This window comes from Pseudopipra pipra, chromosome 18 (genome assembly GCF_036250125.1).
Source record: "Pseudopipra pipra isolate bDixPip1 chromosome 18, bDixPip1.hap1, whole genome shotgun sequence".
Lineage (NCBI taxonomy): Eukaryota > Metazoa > Chordata > Aves > Passeriformes > Pipridae > Pseudopipra > Pseudopipra pipra.
In genome coordinates, this window is record NC_087566.1 from 8,454,234 (window position 1) to 8,469,684 (window position 15,451).

The window sequence follows — 15,451 nt, forward strand, 5'->3', positions numbered from 1 at the left end:
GGCACAGACAGGACACTAAATTTATTTGTTTACCTGAATTTGCTGCTCTCGCTTCTCGGGCTGAGGGATCAGCAACAGGCAGCCCAAGGCTAAAGCTGGAAGGTCCAGCTGAGAGTATTGTTTGGCAATTCCAATGACATCCAGGTCAGCCAGGACAGGACACCTGCAGAGGGAGATCAGGAGGGAAGTTCTCAACTGGTATCTGTGGCTGGATGGGTTAGTGCTGTGGGAATTTTAAGCCAGGTAGAGCAATACATTTTTACCTCATCCTAACTTTGGAAATGGTCAAACAAGTTGAAGTTTCACTGAACACAAATCCATGAGGATTTTGTAGCTTGAAAAAAAACCCAACACCAGTTTCTCTTTCTAAGCACTTGAGGTCCTGTTTTGAGGGGAGTTGTTGGGCAACTGCCCAGAGCAGAGCTTTGGTTCAGATGTGTGTGCACAGGAGTGGAGGATCCCTTTCCAGATGATCTTTAAGGCCCCTTCCAACCCAAACCATTTCTAAATCCTAATTAACTCTTTGTTCAAGTCAGGCTCTCTGAGCTCTGGTTCTTCTTTTGAGCAAATCAGAGGACTGTGGTGAATAAGATAACGATTTCTTGTGCTTTTTTACATTGTAAAGGCAATGCAGGACTGGTTTATGCACAGAATGTTTAGGAACATTAATACCATAAGTTAACCACACTTGCAGATCTGCAGCTTATAGATCTTCGTTGTGTCAGGTTTATTCTTTAGAGGAAAAGGAATTCTTTCTGTCTTATACTCTGTGTTTATGTTCTAGGAAATGTGCTGTATTTTGGGTAAGAGATATTAACTGGACTTTCAGGGTTGACCATGAGTCCTTTAAAAATATCAGGACAGGAACAGTCCTGGGGCAGCAACTGGGCAGATAAATTGGTTTATCTCAGTCCCAGTTCAGAGAGCAGTTCCCAGATGAGTTTCCACAGCCCAGCTACAGAGTTGCAGCACCTGCTGTCCATGGTCAGAATTTCTGGTTGTGTTTCTGTCCTGTCCTTCCTAAAAGAGGCAAAAGGTTCTTCCTTGTGCCTCAGGCTCCCCAGTTCCCAGAACTCCTTTGCATGTTCAGGGTGAGAAATCACAACTGGGCATTCCCACTAGAACTGAACTGTGGGAGGGACTGTCCACTTACTTGAGCAGCATCACAAAGCACTCACAGCACTCCTCCAGCTGGCTGGGACTGGGGGGACATGAAGCTGAGAAATAAAGAGAACATGATAAAGTAAATATAGAACCAAGTTACTGGAGGAGGAGGAGAGACAATCCCAGCCCTACCTGTGAGGAAGGGGGACAGGACCACACTGCGCCAGGCCCGGAGAAAGTTGGGAATCTGTTGGCAACAAAGTTGTAAAGTAACAACCAAATCCACTGAGTTACAAGTGTGTTGTAAACACCCCCCTGCAGGGGAAGGAAGCCTCTCAATATTCTTTCCTTTTTATCCTGGATGAATTATTCCCTAACATTGCTTTCATTATCTCAGAGTCTCAGATTTGGCCATATTTTGACTGCTGGCAAAATGTTTCTGTCCAGTGTTTACTGACATGCTGCACTGTACATAAAAATAGTAATTCAAAAAGGGGCTTTTCAAGGTTCACACACACACTAAATCCCTGGTAAGTAAGAAAAAGATGAGAAGTCAGAGGATATTTACTTACCTCCCATAATGAATGAATGCCAGTAATTGCTGTCAAAACTCTTCTTAGATACTGAGTCTGGAAAAGAAAATTGATTTTAAAATAGTTGGGTGTTTTTGAAGCTTTGGCAATAATCTACAGAGCTGCATTATGCTTGTTTTGTCTGTAGGATGCAAACTTAGAGTTCCTCAAGGTACCTTTGATACATATGGAAATATGCTTTATAGTTAAGTAAATTAAATCATCAACCCCATTGCCAGGTACATCTGTTACCTCCTTAGGCTGTAGCAACATCACATAAAGTTTGACAGTCAGAGGTAATTAAGATTCTGAATGACAACAGTCAGGGTTGCTATAATTATAAATACATTTTAGGGGTCATGATTTTGTATATGTATATACAAACACATGTAAATACATATATGGACAGTTTTGTATGTATTTGCACACAAAAATAGGCATGTTATGTTATAAAATTGTTATAATGTGAAGGAAATTTTCAATTTATTACCATAGGATTTGTTCTTGCCATCTGAAAGGCTTTAAAAAAATGAAACTGGAACAATTTAAGAGCAAAAGTCAATGCTAAACCAGAAATTCCTCAAATCTTCACCAGCTCAGTATCTCAGAGCCCAAAGTAAGTGTGTAAATTATCAATAATTGGTCACTGGAAGTTTGCAGTTCATGTATTTGTCCCATTCTTCTGAAGCCAGTGGATAACCCCAGCCTTTTTCTCACCTTGCTTAACAATTCCTTACCATGTTGAAGCCCAGGAGTTTCTGGAGGAGGCCATTCCACAGCTGGGGATCATAAACTTTGTAGTCCAAACTCAGTTCTGTCACCAGTCTCACGGCCTGAGGGAGAGCAAGGACAGGCTGTATTGTAACAAACATTCATGGCCTTCAAACCTTTCCTGCTTGTCAGTGGCATTTGAGATTTTTACAGCATTACCAGGACCTTTAACTCCTCAAAAGCCACGAACAAGCCACTTTCAAAATGAATTTACACATGTGAGCAAACCCAAAAAACCCACTTGTGTGTGATATCACTTTATTTTCTAATTGTAGGAAGGGTAAAGCTTTTCTCTGTCATTTCCAGAGTACATTGAAGCAACATCTGTTTAGCAAAGCTCTGCACAAAAGTGGAAATCCACACAGTGTGTAACAAACACTCAATAATTCACAAAGGGTTTAAAAATCCTACCTTGGGTTCGTGGCTGTGATTCTTCCATAGCCCTTTAATCATTCCTTCCTTTGGACTCTTATGGAATGATTCATAAGTATATGGAATATTCAAGATTTCAAACTCTGCCAGATAAATGCAGCACCTTAGAAAATACCTGGAAAAAAGTAACCCCCAAACCAGGAGTTAATGGGATTTACAGTGAGTATTATATTTTAATTCATATGCTCGACCTTGGGATAGTACTGCAAAGTGTCCTTCTGTTGATTTAATAACAAATATGTAGCCTGTATTTATAATTATGATCTTAATGAAGTAAAAAACTGTCTGGTAATTGCTTAGGGAAAGCTCTTTCACCTGAATGATGGATGAGTTGGATCATCTCTAAAGATAAACCAGTTACTGTAACTCTTACAACTCAAAGTGCATTCCTGCACAGAGATTTTTTTTTCAACAAAATGTTATTATTAAGGGATGTTTTAAGGAAAATTCATCTTACTTTACTGTCTCAATGGGCTTCTTGAAGAGTGATTCCACAGTGTTGGTATCTGCCAAGTGGAGCAGACACTTCAGTGCTCTGCTCCTGTGAGCAAAGGTCAGCTGAGTGACACCAATGGGCTGAGGAGGGGAAAAAAACACAGTGAAAAGAGAATATTTGACTATTTGTGATATGCAGTATCACAAAAAAAATTGGTAAGAGTGAAAAACTGGAGCTTAAGGCTCTGCTAAAAGAATTTTACCACTCTGCTTTAATTGCCAAAGTGAGCCAATGTCTTACATCAGCACATTCCAGAATATGTTTAATGAAGCTGTTTTCAAATAATATCAGCAATAAATTTAGAAAACCCAGAGTTCAAGGGCTGCTCTTGACAGTCAATAGCAAAATTCCATGAAAATCACAGTTTTACCCCAAAGGTTGTTGGAGAGGGAGAAACACAGAGCTCATACAAATCTATAAACTATTGAAATTGCAGATACAAAGGCCTCAGGTCGAAGCCTGTGCAGTTAAGCAGACAGCACTTGATTTTAATAAGAGGTAAAAATTTCATGAGCATCAAGCTAAAATTAGAATTCAGCAACTTACAGATGTGGTAGAAGTTGTAATTGCAAAAAGCAATCTTGAACTGTAATCCATTGGGCAAGACTGAAGCAGGTAAATAACTCTGCAAAAACAGGTTTGCTTTTAGTACCAGCACAGCTACTGAAACACAACACACCAACAGTCATTGAAATGTAAATATTTCACTGTCACAAGGAGATCAAGGATATGATATTCCAAGGATATAGAAAAGGAGGGGAAAACCTCCAAATAGCTACTCTTAAGCACAGATGTAACTTATTGGGAATGGCATTCCATGACATAAATAAGTATTTGATGATTCAAAACTGATGTCACCAGAAAGGGAAAATAAGAACAGTGAGTTCTGAATCACACACAACCTCACAAGGTTTCTTGAAAAAGCTATTTTTAGCTTGCAAGTTAAAAATAATTCACCATGTTTTACGTGAGACAACACACCTTCGGATTTCTTCATCTTCTCCAAAGAGTTCATGAGTTTTCTGTAAAAAGAAGTGAAAGTTGTGAGTTTTCTCCATTTGGATAAATAGCTTGGTCATATCCCTGCTTAAACCCTATGATCTCTTTAATGGGGCTGATGTATTTACAGCTGATTTACTCCTTTAGGCTGAACACACAACCTTTTTGTAGCACCAAAGTAAGATTTTAATCTCTGTAGAGAGAGAAAGGAAAGCATTTCAAGTCTGTCTCACCAGAGACATTACTGTGCAATGTTACAAAGGGATTGAAATCTTAAACAGCTTCATGGCTTCTAAAGGTGAATTCCACCAAATAACCTTAGTTTTCAGGTCAAGTGAAAAAAAAAAAAATCCATATTTTGTGTAAGTGGCCTGTAAATCTCCTGTGGTGACTTACTTCTGAGGGTGGTGTGCTTGGACACAGCCATTTTTCCAGCAGTTTGTCCCGAATTTTGTTCATATCCAGGTCATTAATCTCAGCTATCTCCTCAGCTGCCCTGTGGATATCTACAGGAAGAGGCAGAGACAATGGATTTCCAAACATGCATTTTTAAAGCCCTTTTTAAAGAGCTTCGCTTTGCTCCTTTGAAACTGGATTATGGATCCTCACCTGGGTAATCTCTGCCAGTGGGATTTTGGATTCTCTGGTCTATGCTGTGGTGTTCATAGAGGGAAATGATCAGAGAGGCTGGTTTCCCAACAGACTTGATCTGCTCCCCCGTGTTCAGGTTGTGTGTTATGAGAACATTTTCTGTTGCTGCTCGTCTGTACTGCATATGTAACTTCTTCTGCAGCACTTTTGCTTTTTCATGGGACTCATCCTTTAGCAAAACACCACAGTTTTACATAAAACAGCCTCTTTTACTCAAAAGCACAAGAAAAATCATCTGGGCTTTCTGCTCTGCTAGGAAAGGTATCTTGGAAGAAATGGCAAAGGTATGTTGTGAAAAAAACAACTAAAATAAGTGCCAGTGTGTAAAACTAGGATATTTTGAGGTAAAATGGAGAAGGAAAAAGATTAATATTGAAATCTTGGCCTCTGGAATTACAGTAGAATTTTGCCACAATTCTGTTTGAACATGTGGCATAGTACAGAGAACTATTTAGCTTTCATTGTGTCTCAACAACTCCACAGAAATTTGGATATTTGTAATCAGGGCTGAGATTCTTCTTCACCTTTCCCTCCCAACCATGTGAAAATGAGCCAGAGAATCAAGTCAAAGCAGCCTTTCTTTATATATAACACCACAGAGAGCTAAAGAATCTTGGAACTCAAAGTAAAAGTTAATCATGTTATTGATCCAACAGCTGGAACAGATTCCAACTCATTCTCCTGCAGCAAGAAAATTGCACAGAAACAGGGGAAAGAACAACTTATTCTTCCTTAAGACTGTCTATTTTTTTGTCCAGCCTCCAAGGTTGTGAAGAGGAGAATGTTCCAGAACAGAAAGGGTTCTCCTGGGGGGTCACTTCCCCTAAAGTACTTCCCATATCAGGGTTGGTTATGGTACAATTTACCCACCACTATCCCAAACACCAAAAATCAAAATACTACCATAACTGCTGAACTGTACAGCAGTCCTGTTTCCCATTACCTCAGCTGTGGTGTACTTCAGCCACTTGTCAGCCAAATAGAGACAGAATTTCAATGCCTGAATCTGGTCAGGACCTTTTTCAAAGAGAAAAAAAAGAAGTAAATAAATTAAGTTTTCATGAATCCTTCCTACAGTACACATTAGATCCATTTTATTTCAAAGAATTCAAATTAGAAGCTGTTTAAGATGTTGGGGAAGCTCTTGTGCCTGAAGAGCAAAAATATATCATATCTGTTTGGATTCAGATAATAGAGAAGCCAGCTTAAATTGGGCTGAAATATTTGCTTTTGGGGGAAAACTTGTCTGGAGATGGTATGAACGTGCAGAAACTTTAAGCAGGACAACAAGGCCAGGTTGGACAGGGCTTGGAGCAACCTGGTCTAGTGGGAGGTGTCCCTGCCCATGGCAGGGGGGGGAATGAGGTGGTTTTTAAGGTCCCTTCCAACCCAAATAGGATTTAATAGTGATACTGTGATAGAAAACTGGATGTAGGAGACAAATTAATTTTTGATCTCAAAGTTTCCTGGGTTTCACTGGAGGATACTGGACACATGTTTAGTCACATGCTCTTGTCTCGAGCCTGTTCTTCTCCAGTTCCTCCCCCCACCCCGTTTGTGCCTCACCTGCTGGGAATTTCTGGACAATCTTGAGGGCGATGCCCACGGCCCACTCCGGGTTGACGATGGCCAGCAGGTAGGACTGGATGGTCTGCACAGTTTTGATTGTTTCCTTGGTCACCACTGAGGGACAGCCACTGCTTCTCATTTCAAGGATCTTTGGTTTCACTTTTTTGTCAAAGACGTAGCGAGCTGCAGACATGTGAAAGGTGTCCAGGGAAACCTGGGCAAACATGGAAGGGGATTAAGAGTCGTCGGAACTTCTCTAGTGAGGCCAAAATCATGCAAAAGAAAGATGAAAGCTCCTTTTTTTTTTTTGGGTGTGGGGCAATAATTTTGAAATAAATTCTTTCCAGATGCTACTTTACCTTCATTAGTTTGGCAATCAGCAGGAGGGTTGGGAAGGATTCCTCACTGAGCTCTGGGGCTGAAAGGAGAAAGACAGTTGCTTGTGAAAGTGTCCCAGTCCACTTGCAGTTTTCTCTGTGAAATTAAGAACTTTTAGTTTATTGGTAGATGGGGACCTCCATTGGGAGAGAAGGAAAATGATCTTCATTATCCACACCAGGCTGGGAAGTGGGATATATGGATAACTTTGGTCTTTGGGAGGTCCCAAGAAAGAATTTGAGGATGAATTCTGCATTGTTTCTATCCCCTCAGCTCCTCTGGGTGGCGATTTGGGAGCACAAATGCTTTCAGAAGTACCCGAGATGAAAACTGCATTAACAATTACAGTTAATATTCAACATATACTGTAGAAATTTAAAGTAGTCAGATAGCAGAGAAAGGGAATTTTTTATATATATATATATATAACCATAAAAAACACTGAACCTACATATGATGTTCCAGAAACAGTGTGCAGTTCTGAAGAATATCAGGTGGAAAGGCAACCTGGTGTGAGCAGCTGGAGACAAGGGATTCACCTGCTCTAAAACATATTGGTGTTCCAGGTCTACAGGGGGAGAAATTCTTTGATAAGATCCCAGATGTTTGAGGAGGCTCAAAGCCTAGGAATAAAAAAGAAATAAGAAAATAAAAATAAACAAACTGCTAAGTCCCAGAGGCAATTTCCTGGGGCAGAGTGGGTAAACATGGGGGGATTTTTTTTATCCTTGCTATGAGCCACTGCTGAGATGACTTCCTTGAATTCTGTTTTCTGAGGGAGAGCTGTGTACAGAGGATAATTCACTGAATTTCAACAGTGGTGAATAAATAAATAGCTAATAAATAGACAAAGCAGAACAGAGATGCCCTGGCAGGGTGACAGGACACTCGTGGCCATACCTGGCTGAGCTGGATGCTGGTGTTCTTCTCATCAGCGTTTTGTATCACCCTCAGCACAATTTCAATGGTTTCATAGTCATAAGGATCCAGCTGTTCAAAATAATGGTCTGTTTGAAAAGGCCTGGCATGATTTGTCTTTATAAAAACACACAAGTGAGTAGATTTTCCCAGTTTAATATCAACTGTTGTAACATCAGTACTGTTTCTTCAGTGTTATGTCAATATAAGCATTTGAAATATAATTCTTTGAAACAAAAAGACTCCCACCTCATAGTCCTGAATCCTAAAAAAACTATCAGGATATTGCAGAAAGACCAAGCAAGAAGTGATGGGGAAAAAACTCCAAAAAAGCCACAAAAAAAACCCCCAAAATACAAAACCAAACACCAACATATAATTTTTTTTTACTCCTCACCTATTTTTAATATGGAACTGTGATACTTAGATCTTACTTTTTTGTTTGATTGTTTTCTGGTAGTTTCTTTAAGGGAAGTGGGGGTGAAAGACTCTACCTGCCTTTAATGAAAATTAGATACGTTGCTGTAATTTTTTTATAGAGAAGCAGAAAACTGAAACTCAACCTTTACCTGCTTTAGGAAAATTTGGGGAAAAAGCATAACCTTTTCAAATTTCTGAGGAATTATTAATCTGTCATTCAGGTGACACAGGGCACTTGAAATGCAGATTCCAGGGACTCTTTTTGATTGTTTTGGTGTGGTTTTGGATTGTTTGTTTGTTTGTTTTACCTTGTACAATATTCCAGTGAGGTTTGTGACCAGGACTTTGGTGCTTTTGAGCAGAGGAGTTATTTCCAGGGCTCTGGCCAGCAGTGTGGAATGAGGTTGCTTCTCCCTGTGTTCTGCAGAGTCCCCTTCCTCCTGACTTGTGGTGGTGTTCTGGAGCAGGAGTGTTTCAATGCAAAGCTGCAGTGCAGCATCACTGTCCAGCAGGAAAGTACTAGAAAAATACCAGAATATTTTCTCTGTGAGCTTTGGTTTTTCCTCAGGAATACAGTAATGCAAGACAAGGATGTGTTCTGAATGATATTTTTTAAAAAAGAACAGTTTGCATATGGTATTAATTAGGATTTATTTAAACTAAAATAGAAGTCAGTGGTCATGGTTGTTATTACAGCAATAATTGAGTACAGTTAATTTGAGAGAATCAGTACCTGCAGTAGTTTAGGATGAGACCTGTGTCTACTTCTGGGTTTTGGACCAGCATCCTTATGAGTTCTTTCTTCCTCAGTGGTGGTTGTCTAAATACAGTCTCAAAAGAAATCTGTAGGTAAAGAAACAATTTCTCTTCTTCTCAAAAAATCTTTTAGACAATATTTGGACTAATTCCTTATATAGTGGATCTTTTCTGTTTTCTTTAGTTTCAATCCAGACACTTTTAGAGCAGGAAAAAGCAGTGCATTTGCTGACTATCCCCTGGGCCAAATAACACTTAAAATCTCCAGAGCTCTTTTATAGCCCCCTCAATTATTGCATTTCAGTTTCTGAGGTTTATTTCAGCAGACTGAAAAATTAAAATCAATCCCAACTGTGCCTACATTTGAATGTGAAATCTGTGTAAAACCAACCATAAATCTCAGACTATACTGACATTATTAACTGATTAGTTAATAAGCCCCTAAAATAAAGAAATAAAATCAATCTTACACCAAATTTGCCAAGCTGGAGACCCCATTCTGCATCAATAGCCAATTCTTGGAATTTTTTCTTTTCTTCTGCCTCACCATACTGGTCAGCAAGTTGTGCTCCAACCAGAGCTACTGCCTGAAAGGAGTGAGAAGGGAAGTGAATACAAGTCCAATAAATAATCTGAAAATTGGGAACCCTAAGGTCTGAATCCTTAGAGGAATTTAAAACAATTCATAGATGATCACACATCTGTGTAAAATGAAAACAAATCTCACAGGAGGTGACAGGACTATTCCACCTCCTGAGCTGGAAGTTCAAAGCTACTTTAAAATTAACTTTCTCCAAAATATTTTCTGAGTGGTGTAGAAACTAATACAAGAGGTACTTTTTAGATATATTTTCTCAAAATTAACATCACTCTCCCTCCCCATTTCTTTATGCTTTACTTCCCATCTTCCTTTACATTTTAATATATTTATTTATTAATTCCATTCTTGACAACTGCTGTCAGAGAACAACTTATCCCAAATAGGATGTAGATATAACATATGATGGGACCTGAAATAAATGCTTCCAAGCTTTGGAATGAGTCATGATGAGCTAAAACCCAATGAATGGGCTTAAAAATCATGTTGAGTGTTGACAGCAACTGCCTGTGCACAACTTGTGATGCAGAGGAACTTGTTCCAACAGCTCTGCCTTTAGTCATGGCAAACTCCTGCCCCACCACATGAGAGTGTTGGTGTCTTTTTAAAAGAAACTCCTCAACATTCTCTGTTTGCTGAAGGAATACAAAGATTTGGGAATTTACCAGAACTTTTCTGTAATTTTGCCAGGTATTGTTTATGACATCCCACAGCTTCTTGAACATCTCCTCCTTGGGCAGGATTGTGCAATAGCCCAGTGCCAGGGTCTGGTCTATGACACGGCAGTTGAACACCTGTGGTTTGGGAAAAAAAACTTATAAACTTTAGGAATTTATTTAAATAGGTCTCTTTCTTTAAAGTGTAACACAGAGTGTACTCTGTAATTCAGAGGTGTGTTGGGACTATAAGTTAGAAGGGAAAAAAAAGAATAAAAATGTATTTCAGGTTTTAGAACTTAGAATCTAAATGCCCTGGAGCCAGTCTAAAAGTAAGTTCCCTCAGCCTAAACTGCCTTAGAACAGGGTGGATTGCAGAATTTGCAGATAGCTTTTTTTAAAAACTGACCCCAACTAGAAAAAGTCTACAAATTAACCCAGGATTTAAAATGAGATGGAGTGTACCTACAGATCAAAAAGGCCATTATTATAATTTAGGACTCTACAGGATCCCCCAAAGTTGAGGCTCTCACTGTACATAACCTTTGAAGCAGAGCAACTGGTGCAGGGTCAAAGAGCCCCAGTCCACAAGAGGCTCAAATCCACCCAAGCAGGGAGTGGAGTCACCATCTCTGGAGGTGTTTAGAGGACCTGGTGCTCAGGGTTTAGTGTGGACTGGGCAGTTTTAGGTGAATGGCTGGACTCGATCTTAAGGGTCTTTTCCAACCAAAATGATTCCAGACAGAGCAGAGAAAGGGCTCCCTCTTACCCCTTCCAGAGCACTCTTACCTTGTGTAGTAAGGTCAGGGCAGTGCTCCTGATGACTGAAGAACATTTCTCTTTCATAGCAAGGAGGAAGGTCTTGGTTTCAGCAAGTGTGCTGACACTGTATAGCTATCAGGAAAACACCCCACAATTAAAAATAAATTCTAAGTCTTCAAACTCTCTTGTCATTTACAGCATAACAGGTACTACAGTAATAATAGGTACTCTGGTAATTGTATGTGCTGATTTATTTAAGGTCTTGCAAAGACTTCTTCTAGACAGAAGAAGGATTTCTGTTTCCAAGTGCTTTTGAATTGAGGAATGTTTCTTGAACATTCTACTCACAACTTTTCCCTTGCTAACTGATGATAAAGCAACATCATAAACCATTACTCATCTGTTCATTCTAGATCAGGAATGAAAGTTTAGGTCTGAACATACTTTGCAAAGAGAAAGAGGACCATGAAAAATAGGGGAGAAACCACCAGCTTCTTTTGTGAAGCTTCTTTTTCTGGCTCAACATCTGATCAAGTGGTGGTAACACAAGGGTTGTGGTGAGGGCCTCTCCCACACCTCCCAAATCCTTACAGAACTGCTCTAACCTTGTTAATAGTTGGGCTACTTCTAAGATTGACTCTCAGAATTCAGCATTGTCCTTGCCCTACCTTTTCACTCAGGGCCAGGTCCATGGTGTTGGAAATCCCATGCTGGAGGCAGGACCCCAAGGCACAGACCATGAGCCTCAGGGCCAGCTCACACTGGCTGCACTCCAGCAGGGTCTGCACTGCTGCACTCAGGGGAGCTCCAACTGCCAGCAGAAGGTTCTGGCCTGTCAAAAACAACCCCAGAAAATAATCAGTATATTTATATTAACCACATTGTTCTTGGAATTCCTATCAGAGCAGTTTTTCTTTTTCCTTGTTTAATTTAGGACACGGGATCAGCCTTAGTTTCCTTTGAAACTTTCAGGGCTTTTGATTTAATACAGACTCTTGTTTTAGTTCAAAACCCAGAAGTTTTTGACCAGAAGTCATCTTCTTGGGCAGGCTTTGATGATCCCAGCTCACAGTACTTCTGGACTGAAGTACAGCCTTTGACACACTCAAAATCCCATGGTGGAATGGTAGGAATTACCACCCAAACTGGTGTTTCCTGTGCTGAACCAAAATATGGCTTTAAATGAACATTTAGGCACCTATTAAAAAAAACCCTAAGAGCTAATCATGCTTGTGGAGGTTGAGTTTAAACCTCATGTTTTCCAGTGTCTGGTTTACACTGTCAGTGCCCTCATGTCCCTGCCCATGGCAGGGGTTGGAATGAAGGGATCTGTGAGGTCCCTTCCAACCCAAAGCATTCTGTGATACCTTCAACAAAGGCACGGTTTGCCAGGCTGGTGGACTCCAAGGGATGCACCTTGTCCTCTGAAAGACAGACAAATAACATCAGCACTTTGCCAGGATCTCAGCAACACTGGGAAGTCTGGCAGGACTTAAAAAAATCCTACAGGGACAGGGAAGAAAATAAAGACACGTGAACTCTCAGAGCCATTTGCTGCTATTTTTGGCTGTGCCTGGTCAGAAGTGATTTTCTAGGGGGAATATCTCTCAGCACCTACAGGGTTGTGGATTTTGATTTATAATACTTGAAAGTTTTAAGAGTTATTGTATCTACAGTGGTGTAAAATACAATTTTAGAATGAGCTGAAATTCCTCTTGATAAAATCCTGTTGCCATTAGTGGCTGCCAGAATATCTAGAGAAGATCATGGGAACAGTACAAGTTTATAGTGACACTTCCCAGAACATTCTCCAAGACTTCAGGCATTTGTCACCCAGATTTTTCCTGAGCCAGAATAAAACCCAAAGACACCTTTCAATTCTACACCCCCCAGTGGATATTTCTTCTGGGAGTTTGTCTAATTGAGATTTCTGAGGTGATAATTTCCACAGACCCCCTGAATTAGTTACATTTCTAGATAAAAATCAGTAAGAAACGCAGACTCAATGTTCAGGAAAGCAAGTTTACCACAGAGGGGCAGAACAGAAGAAATAAATTCATATGTAACTGGCATCGTTGTCTGTGCATCAAGGACTATCCCATCTTCATTAAAGAAGTCACCATAGGTCCACTCTTCATAAGGATCTTTATCTCCTTCAAAGGATGTTGTCTAAATAAGAACATTGTCAAAAGTACACTCAACAAAAAGAAGAGTTAGTAAGTCTATTAACAAACTCAGCGTTACAAGAGATTCCAGTGTTGGAATCCAGGAATAGAACACAACCTTCTATTTGAAAATGGATTTTACTCTCCTACTTTTGTTGAAAGGCCAGTAGCAATAAACACATTTCCTCCCTTGAGTGGCCCCATTTCTCTTTCATGTTGCAGTTATTTAGCTGTACAGCCCAAATGCTTTCTTAATTAATTTAATGGAGGCTTTCATAAACATTCTTGGCCAAATATTACAAGCAAACATTTTTCAAATGGATCATTTTTTAGAAAAGCAACATTCTGTGCACAAACATTGCCCAGCTCTGCTCCACTCCAGCTGTAAGAGCCCATTCATTTCAAGTAGCCTAAAGCACTGCTTGACCTAAACAAAAAACAAAGATGCTGTTCAAGGACTTGATCATCTCAGTTTTGCAAAACTCTTGGCAATGCCTTCACATAATGCATGTATTTAAAAATCAAGCCCTCCCTGCCACACTTTCAAGTCAGCTCTCTTGCAGCAGTTCTTCAATAAAATCACTAATATTTTCAGCAGGATTTAGAAAGTGGAGAATGCTACATGTGCACTGCTTTTAGGACTCAAATCATTCTTTAAGGTGAATACACTCATATTTGAGGAAATTTTTCTTTGTAGAGCTCTGTGTGGATTTGTTGTTGTTGTTTGCTTTCTGATTGAATATTGCTGGAGAAATGAGAGGGAAAGTAACACCTAGAGTGGACAGTACAGAAGATACCTTTGCTGTAAATCCCTCATCTATTTGGCACTGTCTGTAGGTGTCCTTGGCAATCAAAGTGTATTGACAGAGTTCCAGACAATCCAGCAGCAAATCTGTAAAAACATGAAGTTCATCAGCATGAACAGAAGGTTCATATGTCCTATTAGGAGGAAACAATTTTGCAGCACTTCTTTTTACAGGTGCATATACAGAAAGTCACTCTGGTTTCAGTTTATTGGTTGCTATTTGGGAAGCTGGGACTCCCAGCATGAACACAATTAACAGATCACAGTAATTACCTGCACTACACACTGTGGCTGCCTGGCAGGCCAGCTCATGGATCACTGCTGGGAGATTCATGTCAGTGGGAAGGATCATTGGAACATCAGCTCCCAACATATGGCAAAGCCTTTGACCCACTGAAAACAGGAGCTTCCCTGTTTCTTCATTGCAGTGATTTTCATAGGACTCCCTATTAAAAAAGAAAAGGATGTTAAAAAAACCCAGTAGTTCTTAGGGCTTTTACTTAAGGCCACATTCTGTTCTAATTCTTGAACTCCCTTTTAGCTCACTCACTGCTGTGACTGAAGTGAAAAGCACACTGGAGTTACCTTTGAGATACTGAAATACCTAAAACACATTAATAATAAAAATATATTTCACACTTTCATCTGATCTCTTTTGGGGGGAGGAGGTAGTAAGTTTAAATTATGTGACAACCTAAGCATGAGGCAGAGACCAGCTAAAAACCAGTCAGTGTGCAATAGTTTCCTCCTGTTAAGCCAACAATTCTCATAACAGTTATTTAATATTTGGCCTTACTCTATAAAAGGAGAGGGAATCTTTTTACTGAGTAATCATGTTATGGCAAAAACCAGTGGCAATTTTCAGAGACAATGGCTTAATTCCACACTCAGTATTGCATACAAACAATAAGCATGTTGCTTAAACACTCATTTTTAGAAAAAAGAACTAAACCAGAAAACTCTTTCCTTTGCTCTACACATACTTAATTCTGCAAAGTATCAGAAATAGTTCAGAAAAGCTCATTAAAAGTGAAGATCTTGAGAAGCTCTGCAGTTTTACCTGCATATTTCTACAGCAACTTCAACTTTTCCAGCATCCAGAGCTCTCAAGGCCAGTTTTTCTCCCAGTTGGTGCTCTGGCACCTGCAGGAGCAAAGCCAGTCTGTACAGCCTGGATTCACTGAGAGGGTTCTGGGCTTTGCCAGCTCCTGAGTTACAGGTCATTGGCTGCACTTTTCTAGTCTTTGCTGCAGATCTGGCACTTTCATAAGCATTTATGTGGTGCTCAAGAAGCTCAGACATCAGGGAAGGGTTGCTGAATTCTTCAGCTGAGAGAAAGATATCAAAATATTCCTGCAACAACAACAACAATTTGTATTCACATCACTTCCTCTAAAAA

General features: G+C 39.9%; 1 protein-coding gene across 2 annotated transcripts in view; it reads right to left on the reverse strand.

Annotated features, from left to right (window-relative positions):
- KNTC1 (kinetochore associated 1) overlaps positions 1 to 15,451 on the reverse strand; it is a 34,528-nt gene that overhangs the window by 3,162 nt on the left and 15,915 nt on the right. For both annotated transcript variants that reach the window (XM_064675025.1, XM_064675024.1), the window contains exons 33-59: positions 15,113 to 15,405; positions 14,326 to 14,498; positions 14,045 to 14,139; positions 13,110 to 13,251; positions 12,450 to 12,506; positions 11,751 to 11,914; positions 11,110 to 11,214; positions 10,330 to 10,458; positions 9,537 to 9,653; positions 9,044 to 9,153; positions 8,619 to 8,829; positions 7,873 to 7,962; positions 7,424 to 7,595; positions 6,954 to 7,012; positions 6,592 to 6,808; positions 5,969 to 6,042; positions 4,984 to 5,194; positions 4,771 to 4,880; positions 4,357 to 4,397; positions 3,922 to 4,000; positions 3,337 to 3,455; positions 2,859 to 2,994; positions 2,414 to 2,509; positions 1,677 to 1,733; positions 1,297 to 1,351; positions 1,154 to 1,217; positions 34 to 163 (exon numbers count right to left, since the gene is read on the reverse strand). In XM_064675025.1, the coding sequence (XP_064531095.1) occupies positions 34 to 163; positions 1,154 to 1,217; positions 1,297 to 1,351; positions 1,677 to 1,733; positions 2,414 to 2,509; positions 2,859 to 2,994; positions 3,337 to 3,455; positions 3,922 to 4,000; positions 4,357 to 4,397; positions 4,771 to 4,880; positions 4,984 to 5,194; positions 5,969 to 6,042; positions 6,592 to 6,808; positions 6,954 to 7,012; positions 7,424 to 7,595; positions 7,873 to 7,962; positions 8,619 to 8,829; positions 9,044 to 9,153; positions 9,537 to 9,653; positions 10,330 to 10,458; positions 11,110 to 11,214; positions 11,751 to 11,914; positions 12,450 to 12,506; positions 13,110 to 13,251; positions 14,045 to 14,139; positions 14,326 to 14,498; positions 15,113 to 15,405 (3,306 nt within the window). The remainder of the gene's footprint in view (positions 1 to 33; positions 164 to 1,153; positions 1,218 to 1,296; positions 1,352 to 1,676; positions 1,734 to 2,413; positions 2,510 to 2,858; positions 2,995 to 3,336; positions 3,456 to 3,921; positions 4,001 to 4,356; positions 4,398 to 4,770; positions 4,881 to 4,983; positions 5,195 to 5,968; positions 6,043 to 6,591; positions 6,809 to 6,953; positions 7,013 to 7,423; positions 7,596 to 7,872; positions 7,963 to 8,618; positions 8,830 to 9,043; positions 9,154 to 9,536; positions 9,654 to 10,329; positions 10,459 to 11,109; positions 11,215 to 11,750; positions 11,915 to 12,449; positions 12,507 to 13,109; positions 13,252 to 14,044; positions 14,140 to 14,325; positions 14,499 to 15,112; positions 15,406 to 15,451) is intronic.